This window comes from Brassica napus, chromosome C5 (genome assembly GCF_020379485.1).
Source record: "Brassica napus cultivar Da-Ae chromosome C5, Da-Ae, whole genome shotgun sequence".
In the NCBI taxonomy this organism is placed as follows: domain Eukaryota; kingdom Viridiplantae; phylum Streptophyta; class Magnoliopsida; order Brassicales; family Brassicaceae; genus Brassica; species Brassica napus.
Window position 1 is genome coordinate 38,012,236 of NC_063448.1, and position 16,296 is coordinate 38,028,531.

The 16,296-nt window shown below is 38.8% G+C and overlaps 2 protein-coding genes and 1 pseudogene across 7 annotated transcripts; 1 reads left to right on the top strand and 2 right to left on the bottom strand.

Moving 5' to 3' along the window:
• Positions 1 to 616: 616 nt before the first annotated feature.
• Positions 617 to 2,849, bottom strand: LOC106401808 (armadillo repeat-containing protein LFR). 4 transcript variants are annotated; one of them, XM_048756579.1, is made up of 9 exons: positions 2,790 to 2,849; positions 2,568 to 2,759; positions 2,325 to 2,494; positions 2,119 to 2,252; positions 1,791 to 2,041; positions 1,584 to 1,689; positions 1,343 to 1,481; positions 1,143 to 1,270; positions 617 to 1,026 (listed from the first exon to the last, which is right to left on the bottom strand). In XM_048756579.1, exons 2-9 carry the CDS (start codon positions 2,620 to 2,622, stop codon positions 771 to 773), a joined length of 1,239 nt encoding a protein of 412 aa, XP_048612536.1. In that variant the 5' UTR covers positions 2,623 to 2,759; positions 2,790 to 2,849; the 3' UTR covers positions 617 to 770. The 4 variants fall into 4 exon arrangements, with proteins under 4 accessions (XP_048612536.1, XP_048612535.1, XP_013697855.1 ...); XM_048756578.1 differs by having other exon boundaries at positions 2,325 to 2,497; XM_013842401.3 differs by having other exon boundaries at positions 2,325 to 2,497; positions 2,568 to 2,838.
• Positions 2,850 to 3,022: 173 nt separating this feature from the next.
• On the top strand, positions 3,023 to 6,724 carry LOC106401392 (elongation factor-like GTPase 1). Of its 3 annotated transcripts, none has more exons than XM_048756575.1 (2): positions 3,023 to 3,242; positions 3,495 to 6,724. In XM_048756575.1, the coding sequence occupies exon 2, from the start codon at positions 3,524 to 3,526 to the stop codon at positions 6,560 to 6,562; it is 3,039 nt and encodes a 1,012-aa protein (XP_048612532.1). In that variant the 5' UTR covers positions 3,023 to 3,242; positions 3,495 to 3,523; the 3' UTR covers positions 6,563 to 6,724. The 3 variants fall into 3 exon arrangements, with proteins under 3 accessions (XP_048612532.1, XP_048612533.1, XP_048612534.1); XM_048756576.1 differs by having other exon boundaries at positions 3,045 to 3,262; XM_048756577.1 differs by having other exon boundaries at positions 3,051 to 3,255.
• Positions 6,725 to 11,022: 4,298 nt separating this feature from the next.
• Positions 11,023 to 14,380, bottom strand: LOC106398010 (annotated as a pseudogene).
• Positions 14,381 to 16,296: the final 1,916 nt, after the last annotated feature.

Below are 16,296 nucleotides of genomic sequence, written 5' to 3' on the forward strand. Positions count from 1 at the left end.
GTTGCAAGAAAACGCAAAACTGAATCTTTTTTATATATCACGATCCTTTTCAGTAGCAAAAGTATTTACGGTACTAATGTTCTAATCAATACCAAACATGGATTGAGAAATGCTGAGAAGTTCTAAAGATTTGATGAAAATTCATCTCGGATTAGTAAAGATCTTTACTTGATCAAATGATGCAATTAAAGAGTAGAAATCTCAGGCCAAAGACTCAAATGGTGCAAGTAGGTGAATAATTTAACGCGAGTACGTCTTGGAGTAACAAGAGTATTAAGACTCTTCTCCATCTCACAAAGTTTGTTCATAGTTAATGAATCAGAGTACTAAGTTGAGTACAATGAATCATTTGTATAGAAACTATATTGTCCTAGTTCAGGACTATATAGTTGGTACATCATTTTCTGGTTACTAAAAAGCCCATTAATCCACAAGATGTTTGGGGCCCAATTTAACTTACCACAGAGATAGGCATGTTAACAACATTAAACATTTATGTTCTTCTAGGGTGACATCTTAAGTGAGGTAATGATCGTAGACACGTGTTTCTCATGTTTTGGATCTGCACCCTCATGATCTTTGAGATTGATTATATTTTGGATGTATGCGAGTGCAATAATAAGAATAAACCACCATCTACTTTGTTCAACAATACGGTGCTTTAACAGTACATATCAAATGATGAAGTCTACTACTAATAATACATTACAGCATAGTTTATCAAAACCACTAATCTTCTGAGAAGGACATCGACTGACTAAACCCACAAATTACATTCCCCAGATTCCCCTAGCCGAAGCGACTCTGCTATTTGATCTAGCAGTTAGTTCATACAAAATCCTCGCAAACGAATCAGAATACTTGCCATCTTGAAAGAGCAGCTCAGCAAAAGCATTCTCATACGCCAGTAAGAACCCTCTGTTCTGTGGCTCGGAGACAAGGTTCTCTAGAATCATTGCAGCTTTCCTGCAGACTTCTGGAACCGGATGCGGAGTCTTTATCACTTTCAACAATCTATCAATCGCCCTGAAAACGATTTATCACAGAAACAAAACAATGTCTCATTATAGTGTAATTTAAAAAACGTTTTCACTTTTCATTGTATTTAGTAAGAGAAGAAGGATGCATAGTTTTAGTATTACCATCTCTCACTAGCAAGCTTTAGTCTACAATCCATGTTTACTTCGACAAGATTGTAGAGTGCCCCAACAGCTGCAGCTTGGGCATCAACGGCTGGTATGCTCAAGAGATCGACTAGTCTCTTGTGTATCTGCGTGAGGTTGGTTCAATTAAGTAACCACAAACCATCACATGATTACGTTATAAAAGAAGTGTATCAAACCTGCGGAATCAAGGGACTAATGAAAGGTTCATTGTCTGGATTGATTATCAAACGGCCCAGCAGTTCAGCAGCAGCACAGTTCCAAGCTTTGACAGAAGAATTGAGAATCCCTAAGACAGCTTGAACTGCTTGCTTTTCACTATTTGCAGAAGAGTGATGAATGAGTCACGTTAAGTTAGAGATTGAGAAACAAGTTAAGATGCATTCTGGTAGAAGAATCCAAGTATATACAAACTCTCACTTAATCTTGATGTATGACTGTTTAGACGAGCTGAAAATACGAAGATCCATCAAATGCGCTAGGTTCACAATGGTCTCAAGCGAGTTTGTGACCAGCTCTTCATCCTCTGCGAACAAAAGAATCTCTAAGTCCATACTTGCAATCATATATTGAAGCCAAGAAAAAGGAATCTATCAGAGGCGAATAACACACAGTACTTGTCCTTACCGGTCATATGATCGTTAATGCACTGGTAAACAGTTTCCAAGCAATGGCGATGCTGAGCCATTACAACCTCATTATCAGGCATGAAGGAGAAGTTGCGGATGACGTTAGATGCAGCAACGGCGCAAAGCTGTTTCTCTGCTCTGCCTTCATCGTCTAGATTAAACAAACCATCCTCTTCATTCCACCACTGAGATGACAGATGTTTGCTCTTTTTCCCTAACACCTCACCAGCTGCAGAGCCAGCTCCGGATCTGCCAGGCGAATATGAAACCGTACATAGTTTCCAAATACACAAGCATAGATAACTTCAAAAGGAAAGATCACTCACCCAGGTGGTTGAAGAGAGGCAAGAGCATCGTACTCGCTCCCGAATCCTGTAACAGAAGAATTCACACCTAAAGACCTGACCCTAGTTCCTCTTGTTAAGTCCTTAGGGAGAGCTATGTCACGCCAATCATCAATCTGCCAAATTTTAAGCATATGATTGGTTCAAGAACAGAGAATCTCCACAGTAAGTAAGTAAACAAAACTCACGATTAATAGAAGGGAGTCAAGCAAGCCAGGGATCTTAGCAAGAGGAGTGAAATCTCTACGAATATCATCTCTTTCTTTGAAGGAGAGCAGTGTAAGTGTGTTCAACGCCCATGTCACCTCGCTCTTCAGACCACTCTGTAACGCCAGCACTATTCTCTTGTTGTTCTGCTCTACAAAATTCAAAAATAGATCTTAACTCAATTCTTTCTTGGAATATAAAGATTGGTCCTTTTTCGAGCTTACCGACGAAGGAATTGTGAACAAGAAGAGAAGGACCGAGTAGAGCTGACGGAGACATCGCTTCCGCCGCCGCCGCCGCAGCTGCTGCAGCTGCAGAGTTTGCACTCGTACTACCGAAGGGTCGGCCTCTCTTCGCTGGCGGAGCCGAAGATCCACCCGACTGACCGCCGGATTTCGCAAACTCTCGTTTCTGCATCTCTCTCTCTCTCGATTTTTTTGGGGGTAAAGTTAGGGCAAGCGAATCTCGACCCACGCTCGCTTGGTCCGGTTTAAGAGTTTAAGGCAATAAATAAAATATATAATAATGTTAATTTAACCAAACCAGTTCCGGTTTACTAAAACTCGGTTCTACATTCCAATATGTTAATGTTATTTTAACCGAACTCTCTAACTCAGCCAGCGGATTCCGGTTTAGTAAAACTTGGTTCGACATTCCGAATATAATAATAGGTTGACGTGGTGGTTGTAAAGACGAAACTTGCAGAGGAAATCGCCAAACCCTGCGCCGCCGTTACTTTTGGCTCTGCCGAGGAAGCAAGGCCGTTTCTCTTCTTCGCCCTTCGTCAACGTCCTGTTTCCAAAGAGATAGAGATAAGCTTTATAAGAAGAGAAAACTCATCGGAGATAAGTGTTTCTGCTTCTGGAGAAATTGCCTGAGCTCGGATTAAGCTTTACAAGGTAATCGCTCAAGGATTTAGGTAATTTCGGATATTTTGAATGTTTCAAAAGCATCTCTGTAGTTTAGATCTCTCTTTCGGTTCGATCCAAGATCATCTCTGTTGAATTCGTGAAGGTTTTGAATCGATGGATTCTCTTGTTCGTTTCTTATGTGGCTAGTTTGAATCGGAATCGTCTCTGCCAAATTAATATCATAGAAGATTACCTTTTCATTGATTTGAAGCTAAGTATTTATGAACACTGAATCTGCAGGTAGGCATTCTTTGTATAAAACGGAAGAGATGGATGAGTCTGATGCTAGGAACATTAGGAACATTTGCATCTTAGCACACGTAGACCACGGTAAAACAACTCTCGCTGACCACCTCATTGCTTCCTCCGGTGACGGTGAGCTGCTTAAACCGAGGCTTGCTGGTAAGGTTAGGTACATGGACTATCTCGATGAAGAGCAGAGGCGCGCTATCACCATGAAAAGCTCCTCGATTTCTCTTCGGTACAAGGACTATTCTCTCAACTTGATTGACTCCCCTGGACACATGGACTTCTGTAGTGAAGTCTCTACAGCTGCTCGACTTAGTGATGGTGCTTTGGTTCTGGTTGATGCTGTTGAAGGTGTTCATATTCAGACCCATGCTGTGTTGCGACAAGCTTGGATTGAGAAGCTGACTCCTTGCTTGGTGCTTAACAAGATTGATAGGCTGATTTGTGAGTTGAGGTTGAGTCCCATGGAAGCATATACTCGTTTGATTAGAATTGTTCATGAGGTTAATGGGATTGTGAGTGCGTATAAGTCTGAGAAGTATTTGTCTGATGTTGACTCTATACTTGCGAGTCCTTCAGGTGAGATTACTGATGAGAGTCTTGAGTTGTTGGAGGATGATGAAGAGGTTACGTTTCAGCCTCAGAAGGGTAATGTGGTCTTTGTGTGTGCTTTGGATGGATGGGGCTTTGGGGTCTCTGAGTTTGCTAATTTCTATGCTTCCAAGCTTGGAGCTAAAGCGGATACGTTGCAGAAATCATTATGGGGTCCTCGTTATTATATTCCTAAGACAAAGATGATTGTAGGGAAGAAGTCTTTAAGTGCGGGAAGCAAGACAAAACCAATGTTTGTGCAGTTCGTGCTTGATCCTTTGTGGCAGGTTTACGAGGCTGCACTAGATCCCGGCGGTGATAGAGCTGTTCTCGAGAAAGTTATCAAATCTTTTAACTTGATTATTCCACAACGCGAGCTTCAGAACAAGGATCCTAAAAACTTGCTTCAATCAGTGATGAGCCGTTGGCTTCCTTTGTCTGATGCAGTCTTGTCTATGGCTGTGAAACATCTGCCAGACCCCATTTCAGCACAGGCATATAGAATCCCACGCTTGGTTCCAGAAAGAAAAGTTATAGGTGGTAACGAGGTTGATTCAAGTGTCCTTGCAGAAGCAGAGCTTGTTAGAAGATCAATTGAGGCTTGTGACTCTAGCCGTGACTCCCCCTGTGTTGTGTTTGTATCTAAAATGTTCGCTATTCCCATGAAAATGATACCTCAGGGAGGAGACCACAGGGAGAGGATGAACGGTTTAAATGATGACGACAGTAAAAGCGAGTCGGATGAGTGTTTCCTTGCATTTGCCAGGATCTTTAGCGGTGTTCTTCGCGCCGGACAAAGGGTCTTTGTGATTTCCGCTCTATATGATCCTCTCAAAGGCGAATCGTCTCAGAAGTACATTCAAGAAGCAGAACTCCACTCAATCTATCTTATGATGGGACAAGGTTTAAAACCAGTAAACGAGGTGAAAGCTGGGAATGTAGTGGCCATAAGAGGGCTTGGACCATATATATCAAAAAGCGCCACACTTTCATCTACTAGAAACTGCTGGCCCTTAGCCAGCATGGAGTTTCAGGTCTCTCCCACTCTTAGAGTGGCGATTGAGCCATCGGATCCTTCAGATATGAGTGCTCTGATGAAAGGTCTAAGACTTTTGAACCGAGCAGATCCTTTTGTGGAGATCACGGTGTCTGCTCGAGGAGAACATGTGCTTGCTGCTGCTGGAGAAGTTCATCTAGAAAGATGTATCAAGGATTTGACAGACAGATTTGCAAGAGTGAACATTGAAGTCTCTTCGCCTCTCGTTTCCTACAGGGAGACAATTGAAGGTGATGGCTCTAATCTTTTGGAAAGTTTGAGATCTCTGAGCTTGAATGCGTCGGATTACGTTGAGAAGAGAACTCCAAACGGCAGATGCGTTATCAGAGTACACGTCATGAAACTACCACACTCCCTAACCAAGCTGCTTGATGAGAGCACTGACTTGCTTGGTGACATTATTGGAGGCAAAGGCAGTCATAGCATTAAGATACTAGAATCTCAAAGCCCTAGCCTCGAAGAGAATGTGGATCCCGTTGAAGCATTAAAGAACCAGTTAGTTGAAGCTGGCGTTTCATCAAGCTCTGAAACCGAGAATGATCGTGAGAAGTGCAAAGCTGAGTGGGCGAAGTTGCTCAAGAGGATATGGGCGCTTGGTCCAAGAGAGAAAGGTCCAAACATACTATTTGCTCCAGATGGTAAAAGAATCTGCGAGGATGGATCCATTCTCGTGCGAGGCTCTCCTCATGTCTCTCAGAGACTTGGCTTCACAGAAGATTCTACTGAGACACCACCTGACTCAGCATTGTACAGTGAAGCTCTTACTCTCGAAAGCAGCATAGTCTCGGGGTTTCAGCTAGCTACAGCATCAGGACCTCTATGTGATGAACCAATGTGGGGATTAGCTTTCACCATTGAGTCTCATCTCGCAGAAGATTCAGAAACAGAGAAACAACCTGAAAACTTTGGAATATTCACAGGACAAGTCATGACAGCTGTCAAAGACGCATGTAGAGCCGCCGTGCTTCAGACAAATCCACGGATCGTGGAAGCTATGTACTTCTGCGAGCTAAACACAGCACCGGAGTATCTTGGTCCCATGTACGCCGTTCTGAGCAGAAGACGAGCTAGAGTTCTCAAGGAAGAAATGCAAGAAGGGTCGTCTCTGTTTACAGTCCATGCCTACGTGCCCGTTTCTGAAAGTTTCGGTTTTGCAGAAGAGCTGAGAAAAGGAACGTCAGGTGGTGCGAGTGCGCTGATGGTTCTGAGCCATTGGGAAATGCTCGAGGAAGATCCCTTCTTTGTTCCCAAAACTGAAGAAGAGATTGAAGAGTTTGGTGATGGAGCAAGCGTGCTTCCCAACACGGCGAGGAAGCTCATCAACGCCGTGAGACGCAGGAAAGGGTTACACGTTGAGGAGAAAGTGGTCCAACACGCCACTAAACAGAGAACCTTGGCTCGGAAAGTTTGAGTTTTTTTAACTGTTTTTGTTTGTTTGAAATGGGCTTCGGTTTTGTCTTTTTGGTACTTGTGCTCCCTTCGGTACATGTTGGAGAAATTATAAGTGAGGAAACATGATATAATCTATATTATTAAAAGAGAGAAGTATCTATTTGAAAATGTTTTTACTTTATTAATTAAATTTTTTTTTTTTGCTTGTTTTTTTCAGTTGCATTTATGAAATATCCTAAAACGAATAAAACTGCCTAATTTATTACTTGTCTTTTCAGTTACATTAATGAAATATGCTTAAATGAATTTAAACTTCCCATTTTATTGTTTGTCTTTTTCAGTTACCTTAATGAAATATCCTTAAATAAATTTGGACATAATGTCATTTAATCAACCAAAAAAACTCATGAGTTATCCTTACGTGCATAATTATAATAATTGAGAATTTTAAAAACGTGCATCATTAAAATGTTACCTAAAACATGCAACACTAATATATAACATGCATCAATAAAACTAGAATTTGACTCACACAATTGTACGGATATTATTTTCAGTTGATTAAATTTAAAAATAATTATTTATTCAAAAAAATATTTAAGAATGACTATGTTTTTAAAAATTATATGGTATTATTTGCTCATAACTCATTTGTCATTTGATAAATTGTTAGAAAGAAATTTTAGCATAATATAACTCAGTTGTCATTTGCTAAATTTATGGTTTTTATTTATATTTTTTTTATTTAATTATAATATTTTTATTTTATATTTGAAAGATAAATGAATTTTCTTTCAAACAATATTTTTGTAAATGTATTTTAAAAAAATAATCAATTAAAATTGTTATTATCATTGAATATCATTATTTTTGACATAATTTGAGTTTTCGTTTACATCAAAACTTATCATATTTTAGGATAATTTTAATTTAAAATGTAATTTTCATATTTTTCAAACAAATTCTAAAAATATTTTGTTATAATTGTTAAAAAAATATTGAGTTGCATTTCAAATAAAAAGGTAAAGATATTAAAAATATTCTAATTAAAATATGTAAAATTTAATATAGTTTTAAGGAAATGGTCAAAATAAAAAAAAATTACACATAAAATAATCATGATTTTTGTTAACTGGGCGGATCATTATTTATATGATATCGCACACGAAAAAAAAATTTCTGTTTTTAAAATTATCTAATTAACTCTATACTCATTTTTTTAATATTTTTATATGATATCACACATTCGTAAAAAAAATAGATAGTTTAAGATGCAAAAAAAAAAAAATTACTTAATGAATATAATATGAACGAATATTATAAATACATCATTTAATAAAATAAATAATTAAAAACTGAAAATTCATATCTGCGCTGGCCATGGTCTAGTACTTTTTATAATTGTTGTGAGAAAAAGATTATGAACTTGAGTGCACGTATGACTAGGGATGTCAATCATACCGGTTTGGTTCGTCCATTCTAAAATCTGCAAAATCCATAAATATTTCAGTCTGACCCGGTTTGGACCTATATTCAAAAGTCTAATCTGGTCTTAATAGAGTTACTAGATTTTGACCCGTTTTTAAAGCGCGAAATTATTATTTACTAATTGTTTTATGTAGTGTACATATTTTATGTTATTTTGTTTATTATTATATAACATATTTGATATAAATCTTTTGTTTTAATTATTATCATTTTTGTTATTTAATTATATGAGAATCAAAATAGAGTAACCATTTTAATTAACCCGTTAATAGTTAGTTACCATTTAGATATCTCGTACATATTTTACATAACAAATTGCATTAAAATATTAACAAAAAACTCAGTTATGGTATTTTCTAGATAAAATATATTTCATGTACACTGTTATTAACATTGAGAAGTGTTAAACAAAAAGAAAATATAAAGAGATTTTCTCAAAGTTGTTAAATATTTTTAAATTTGACATGTGTTTTCAAAGCGGAAAATGATATTTCAGTTGACAGAAAATTATTTAAGAAAAAATATAGTTTTTGTTTATAATATACTGTACTTAAATTTATATTTAAAATTTATGTAGTAATATAAACTTAAGATGGTTTTTAGTTGGATAAACATTTGAATCTTAAGGAGAATTCTGGCATGCATTAGGGCATTTTCTTTATTTGTGTATTTAAAATTTAGAGAAATAACTGATTAAGGATATCCACCTTTGAGTTCTATTGTATTTGCGGATACTAATTTTTTTTTCTATTTTAAGTTTATGAAAAGAAACTGAAGTTTAATTGTGACATGGAAAATATATTTACATTTGAGCATGATAATATTTTGAAATAAAAGTTACAAAAATAAATTATATTTTTTTTATTTATGTAGTTGTCAATATATGCTGAATCAATACTATGTTGATTTTCAAATATTTTAAAAGTATTTGACAATAGTTTAATTGAGTTTATTTCAAAAATTGTTATTATTTTTTAAATTGTAATATTTAATGAATACAATTTTAGAATAAATACATTTCACCATTTTTTTAATTTTTTCACATTCAGTTTAGTAAAAAATTATAACATCAATAAAATATCTTGACAATATACAAGTTAAAGAATTTATTACTAATTAGATACATGTTAAAAGTTGTTTAATTATTAGAACTAGTGGGCAGGATCCGCGCAAGCGCGGGGTTGTTGGCAGAGGTTTGCTTAGTTGTGACTCCAATTAAAGTGTGTTATTTTTACTAAACCATTTGAATAGTTATGTTAATCTTGCCGTATTGTGACTGACCCCACCAGTGTTTTAAAGTTACATATGGATTTGTATGTGGGAAAATGAAAAAGTAAAAGCTAAACCAGTGAGAGATAGTTTGCAGATAATTGAAAAAAAAAAAACGAAAAACTCAGAAACTGAAAAACATAGCAATTTAGTAAAAACTGAAAACGCAGGAAAGCTAAGTGGGGTACACGGTTTTGTGGACTTGCACCAATCACTCACGCGGGATGCTTGCGACTCTTCTCTATCTCAGCCAAGCTTGGTAGATTCGGGTCATCAACTTCCTTTGCCTTGCCGGAAGGACCACCAGTCTCGCTAGCAGATTCGGTGCTTGTTCTGTGTGGACGTCTCCCCTGGAGCCTTTTCAAGAGTAAGAGGAAACAACCACGGTCAGAGGGTCAAGCAAGATATCTTCAGTGATTGAAGACCCAGTGAAAGTACGGTGGTTGAAGGTGAAATTGAAGGTACACGTTTGTGGAAAAACATATTGATTCCCAGCTAGTTCTTTAAGGCATCGAGGTAGCTTTGGACCTCCAACGCCTTTAATCTGCTTTTGGTTAAAGATTGGTGTGTTATATAGAGTTGTAATCAAAATTTGAAAACGGTATATGAATGGTTTGTTTATCGTAGAGACCAAACCTCCTCCAGAGCTAGTGTCGCTGCTTTCGTTTTGGTGAGTTAGACATCTCGGTATCAAAAACCACAAACGTTGCAGTGTCTTTTCCATCATCAACGACCAGCTTTGCATGGGACCTGCATAAAGTAGCATTAAGGTGTCATGATAATTTACAATTTTAGTTTTCTTTTGGACATGGGCGAGTTTTTTTAATTTCTTGCCTGATTACACCAGTTACGTAGGGTGAAACACATCTATTGCAGCGGAGAGAGGTAACATAGTTCTCTAACTTCCTGCTGCAACCGGTGCAAGAGACGGGAGACCAGACGCTGACAATTCTAGCTTTACAGAGGAAATCCGCTTTCTGGCTCTTTACGGCAGAAACATATGTAACATTAGAAGGATAAATTTTCTCACACATTGAGAATGTGATTTAAAAAATATAAAATAGCTATACTAACATGGGCGTTAGAGTTGGACAGGTAGGTATGAAGATTACCAATTGTCCCAAGTTCTTCCTTTCTAATCTCCCATGGTTTCTATGTGTGTGAAGACCTCTTCTGCTTCATCTCCCAAGCTAGTTGGTGAAGACCAGATTGTGTAACAAAAAACATTTTAGAAGATAAATATATAATAAGGGGTAAATGTTGAAGTTTGCATTTTGAAACTTTTTTCCAAAGCATTCTAAACGGACCTCTTTGTGAATGCTTCAATGGCGGGGATGGTGGTATCAAAATATAACTTGGTGGCAGAGTGGAGTTCAGATAGAGGTTAACTGAAAAAGAGCAAGTATGTTTTAGTTTAGGCTACAAATGAGGGATACATATTGAGAAGACTGTATTTTGAGCAGCAGATTTAGCATAAATATATATTCTAGACAACGTTGTTCCTCACGATGTAAAACGCAAAGACCAAACACAAACAAAGAGACTAAAGTAAGAAATAGAGTTGTAAAATGCAGCAAATCTTTCGAAACAGCCATCCAAAACGTAAAATAAAAAAATGCAACTAATCAACTAAATCAACAATTTTGAGAGAGAGAGAGAGAGAGAGAGAGAGAGAGAGAGAGAGAGAGAGAGAGAGAGAGAGAGAGAGAGAGAGAGAGATTAATCTAGGCATCAACCACATAAAATAAAATTACAAACTTAACTTACAATAGCTCTAATGGCCTCCGAAGGAAAGTAAGTGGTGAAGAAGCCATTCAGTTTGGGTATAATATCAGCTCTGCCAGGGATTGTCATCGAGAAAGGCTCTCGTTGCTAATACTTCTTCCTGAAAAAGGCAAAAGTAGCAATCTAACTAAAGCCTTGATACAAAAGGACGTAAAGACGACTTTAAGATATGGTTCCTAGTTATAATTTTATACCTTAAGTGCTTCAGATATTGAAAAGCTGCGCCAACAGCAAGAACAGCTCTTCCCAATGACCTGTCCCAAGATCGAAGCACCAATGGTCAAAGCATGGCAGTTTTCGGCACCAGCACAGATTTCCTGAGCATAGCTATGAAAGGATGGCAGCATGAACCGCCACAAACCAAGAAGGCGAGAACTTGATAGTGTGTTCCCTCCAAAAACCGAGAGGTATGTTTGCAGCCATCCCCATAAGAGCAATGGCAAGCATCTTTTCAGGTAAAGGCTGAGGGCGAAGGATTTGAACCAAATGGGGCTTAGAAAGCAGCTCTTGCAGCCACCATAGGAGCAGGACATCTAAATCTCATACCATGTGGTGGTTGTAATGCTTTAGCCACAAGAGGCATGACTTTGCTTGCAGCATTGTAAGATTTTGCGATAGGACAGTGCCCGGTCTTTAACCATTCGTCTCCAACTGCCTCGTGTTTAGATGAGTCCCCAGACTGCAATGAAGCATAAACATAATAAGTTACTGATCTCCATAGTTAAAGTCTTCAAGTCTTTTTGTACAATCTTACATGTTGTTTGTTGGGTTTCTTGTGTTGTTGTTTCTTGAATTTGTCTGAGAAGGGACCAAAGCTAAAAGGTCCTCCAGGACCAAAAGCTGATAGGCTTATACGTGTCCGACGAAATCCGCCACGTATAATGTACTACTTATAATGTACTACTTCGAGTGTTTTTTTCCAGCAATAGGATTGACTTGCAGAGAAGTCTGGTCCTATTGCTGGAAAAAAACACTCGAAGTAGTACATTATACGTGTCCGACGAAATCCCCCGCCAAATCCGACACCGATTCCATCTTCTGCTCCTGTAAATTGTTAAGAGAGGGAGAGACAGAGAGTCTGGGAGCGTTAAAGAGATTAACGTTAATGGTACACTGATGGAAACGGTTCAGAGTGCAAAGATTCTTCATTAGAGGTGAGAAAGAGGGGGAGATCGGGAGACATGGGAAATAGAGTTAGTTAGATAGTACTATAGGGAAGATAAATAGTTTGGAGAAGGAACGTTTGATGTTTGCAGAGAAAGCTGAGCGGAGACGCCAATGGTAAAGTGTCGAAGAAAAATAAGAACAAAGCCCACTCGCGAAGAACAGACCCACACGCTAAGCCCATTCGTTTTTTAAATAAATCTATAATATAATGAGGTGGGGCCCACCTGATGCTGACGTGGCAGCTCAGGAATGAGGCAACTGCCTCATTATATTATAGATTGTTATGTTTTAATTGTTTTATTGAAACACTATAGTATAATAAATTAGAGTATTCTTTATTTTTTAAAAGATAAATATGAATACACCTAATAGTGATCCATATGTCCAACATGGTATTTTAAGGGGGTCTATTCAACCAAGATTATTAGGTGATTTCTATTAAAATGACATATCCACTGTTATTCAAACATATATTTTAAAAATTCATTTAAAATCTATTGTTATTGAACTTGACATTTCATAAAGTACTCTGAAATCCACTATTATTGAAAATATTTTAAGTGGTGAAATTTTAAAGTTTCAGGTAATTTTAGAGTGTTTAGGTGGAGTTTCTCTTTCTCCCTCCGCTACTTGCAGCGACAGTTTCTTGAAGATCCACTTCGGATTTTCGGTCACACCACCATCCTCTCTCTTAGTCATCTTCAGCTGGAATGGTTGTGGTCTTGGAAATCCCATGACAGTTCTGCGGGTTAAAGAACTAATCAAACAATGCGTCCCTGACATCCTCTTTCTCTCTGAAACCAAAAATTAGGATGATTTTGTCTTCGAAGAATTAGCACCGCTAAATTTTGTTAAGAACTTCCTCTTCAGTCCTCTATCACCAGCCTTGGGGTTTGGGTTTATTCTGGAAGTCAAACATTTACTTGCAAATTCTCTCAGCGAATCAAAATCTTATAGACACATACATCTCCTTCAAGGGATCATCCTTCTTTTTTTTTTTAATAAATTTTTTTTAAAATAAATGGATCATCTTTCAACAACACATTCATGTATGGAGCACCTGAAATCCCAAAACGCCAAGAAGTCTGGAATCAGTTTATTAATCTGTCCCTATCTAGGGATACTCCTTGGTTTTTAACGGGAGACTTCAATGAAATTGTTGGCAACTCAGAGAAATCAGGGGGTAAGGAGAGACCTGAAAGTTCCTTCGTAGCCTTTAGGGCTTTCCTGTCGTCTTGTGATCTCTTCTACATAAAGCATACATGCAATTTCATCTCTCGTAGAGTCCAGAAACACTCCCATTTAGTCCACTGCCACCTCGACAGAACCATAGGCAACAATGCCTGGTCAGATTTGTTTCCACGAGCCCGCTCCCACTACCTTATATTTGAAGCATCTGACCATCGCCATATCATTTCCACCCTGGATTCAAAGAAAAAGAAGTCAGTACGCCTGTTCCGATACAATAGGACACTATGTGACAATCTTGAGATCACACAGCTAGTTAAAGAGATTTGGAATACCTCCTCCGCCTGCTCAGTTGCCGACAAAATCACACGTTGTAGACAAGCAATCTCTACATTTAGCAACGAATTCTATGTCAATATCAGGAAACTTGTCCAACTAAAGGACTCTTTGGATGCAGCCCTATCAGCAAGTTTACCTGATGACGACTCATCTCTCGGTTAAATCAACAACTTCTCACTGCCTATAAGGCAGAGGAAGAATACTGGAAGCAACGCAGCAGGCTCCTCTAGCTCACCCTAGACGATAAGAACACTAGCTTCTTCCACGCCTCATCCAAAAGTAGAAAGGCCAGAAACAGAATCTCAGTGTTGGAAGATGCCTCATGATCCCCTGTATTTGAAGAGAAACAATTAACAATGGTCATCTCCAACTATTTCAAAGAAATCTTTACCTCTTCTGGCTCTTCAGCCACCGACATTGTCAATTCGGCTCTGACCCCTTGCATCTCTGACGAGACTAAAGCACAACTGACCTCGATCCCATCACCTTTGGAGATCAAGGAAGCAATGTTTGCGATACACCCATACAAGGCTCCGGAACCGGATGGCTTCTCTGCAAAGTTTTTCCAATCTAACTGGGAGGTTGTAGGACCTGCAATCATCAAGGATATCCAATTATTTTTTACCTCAGGAACCATACCTTACACAATAAACTCAACTCATATTCGACTAATCCCAAATATTCAGAGCCCGAAAATAGTTGCAGACTACTGCCCCATTGCCCTTTGTAACGTCTACTATAAGACCATCTCAAAAAATTATGTCACTAAAGCTCAAACATGTGTTCCAAAGCATAGTTTCCGAGAATCAATCAGGCTTCATTCCCAGTAGAGTCATCTCCGACAATGTACTGATAACCCATGAAATACTCCATTTCCTCAAGATCTCGGGGGCTGTCAAAAAAGGCTCCATGGCTGTCAAAATTGACATGAGCAAGGCATACGACAGGTTATAGTGGAATTTCATCTGGAATGTACTTGAAAGATTGGATTTTTATCAGACTTGGATTCACTGGATGATGCAGTGCGTTTCTACAGTCTCATACTCTTTTCTCTTCAATGATGAAGTAGTAAGCCAGGTCTCTCCTGAGAGAGGCATCCGACAGGGAGATCCCCTGTCTCCATACATCTTCATCATCTGCGGAGAAATCCTCTCCGGTCTCTGCAAGAAAGCACAGATCTATGGCTCACTCCTGAGCATTAAAATTGCGAAAAATAATCCAAAAATAAATCACCTGCTTTTTGCTGACGATACAATGTTCTTCACCACTACGGATCCCCACAGCTGCTCATCACTCGTGACTATCCTACAGAGATACGAGCAGGATTCATGACAGAAGATCAACGTCATGAAATCATCTATTTCTTTCTCTAGCAAAACCCTTAGTGAAACACGCCTCAGCGTCAAGCAACAATTAGGGATTGAGAAAGAGGGAGGGGTTAGAAAGTACATTGGCCTCCCTGAACATTTCGGTAGAAAGAAGAGAGATCTTTTCTCCTCAATTGTCGACAAAATATATCAACGCTCCATCAGCTGGTCGGCTCAGATTCTCTCAACCGACGGAAAAGCCACCATGCAGCAATATATGCTATCACCCATCCCGAACTTCGCTATGTCTTGCTTCCTTCTCCCTCTTGGCCTTTGTAAAAAAATCCAATCAGTCCTCATCAGATTCTGGTGGGACTCAAAGGCAGGTGTACACAAGATTTGATGGCTGTCATGGGATAAACTTACTCAGCCAAAAAGCCTGGGTGGTTTGGGCTTCCGTGACATTGAAGCTTTCAACATAGCACTACTAACAAAGATCGCTTGGAGACTCATCACTGCCCCATATTCCCTTTTCTCTAGAATCATTCTTGGCAAGTACTGTCACAAGACATCTTTCCTAAAGGTCTCGGCGGGCTATGTTATATCCATGGATGGAGAGGTATTCTCAAAGGGCGTGATTTTACTGCAGCACCTAGGGAAAGCGATTGGAGATGGTGAATATACAAACCTCTGGAATGACTCTTGGATGCAGCCAAAAACAAATCTCAAACCCTATGGGCCGGTCTTCCTTCTCGACAAGGACCTTATGGTTTCAGATATCCTCACTAGAGAGACCAAAGAGTGGAACCTAGAGCGCATCAACAACCTGCTACCTGAACTTGCAACACACATCTTATCTCTTAGACCTAGTCTCCTTGGAACCCATGATGCTTACATTTGGCCACTGCAACAATCAGGTACCTATTCGGTCAAGTCAGGTTACTTTGCAATGCGGACCACATGTAGTAATCCCTCTTCTCCTCCTGCTGTCCCAACGCCCCTAAACTGGAAGAAACTCATTTGGAACCCACCGCTCCTCCCGAAGATGAAATTTTTCTTTTGGAAGGTGGCTTAGAATGCTCTCCCCTCAGGCGAAAATCTACGGAGAAAAGGTCCTCTGACCAACACGTTGTGCTCTCTCTGCGGAGACATAGAGACTCTTGATCACATCTTGCTCCACTGCAAGTTCGCATCTGAAGTTTGGAAGCTA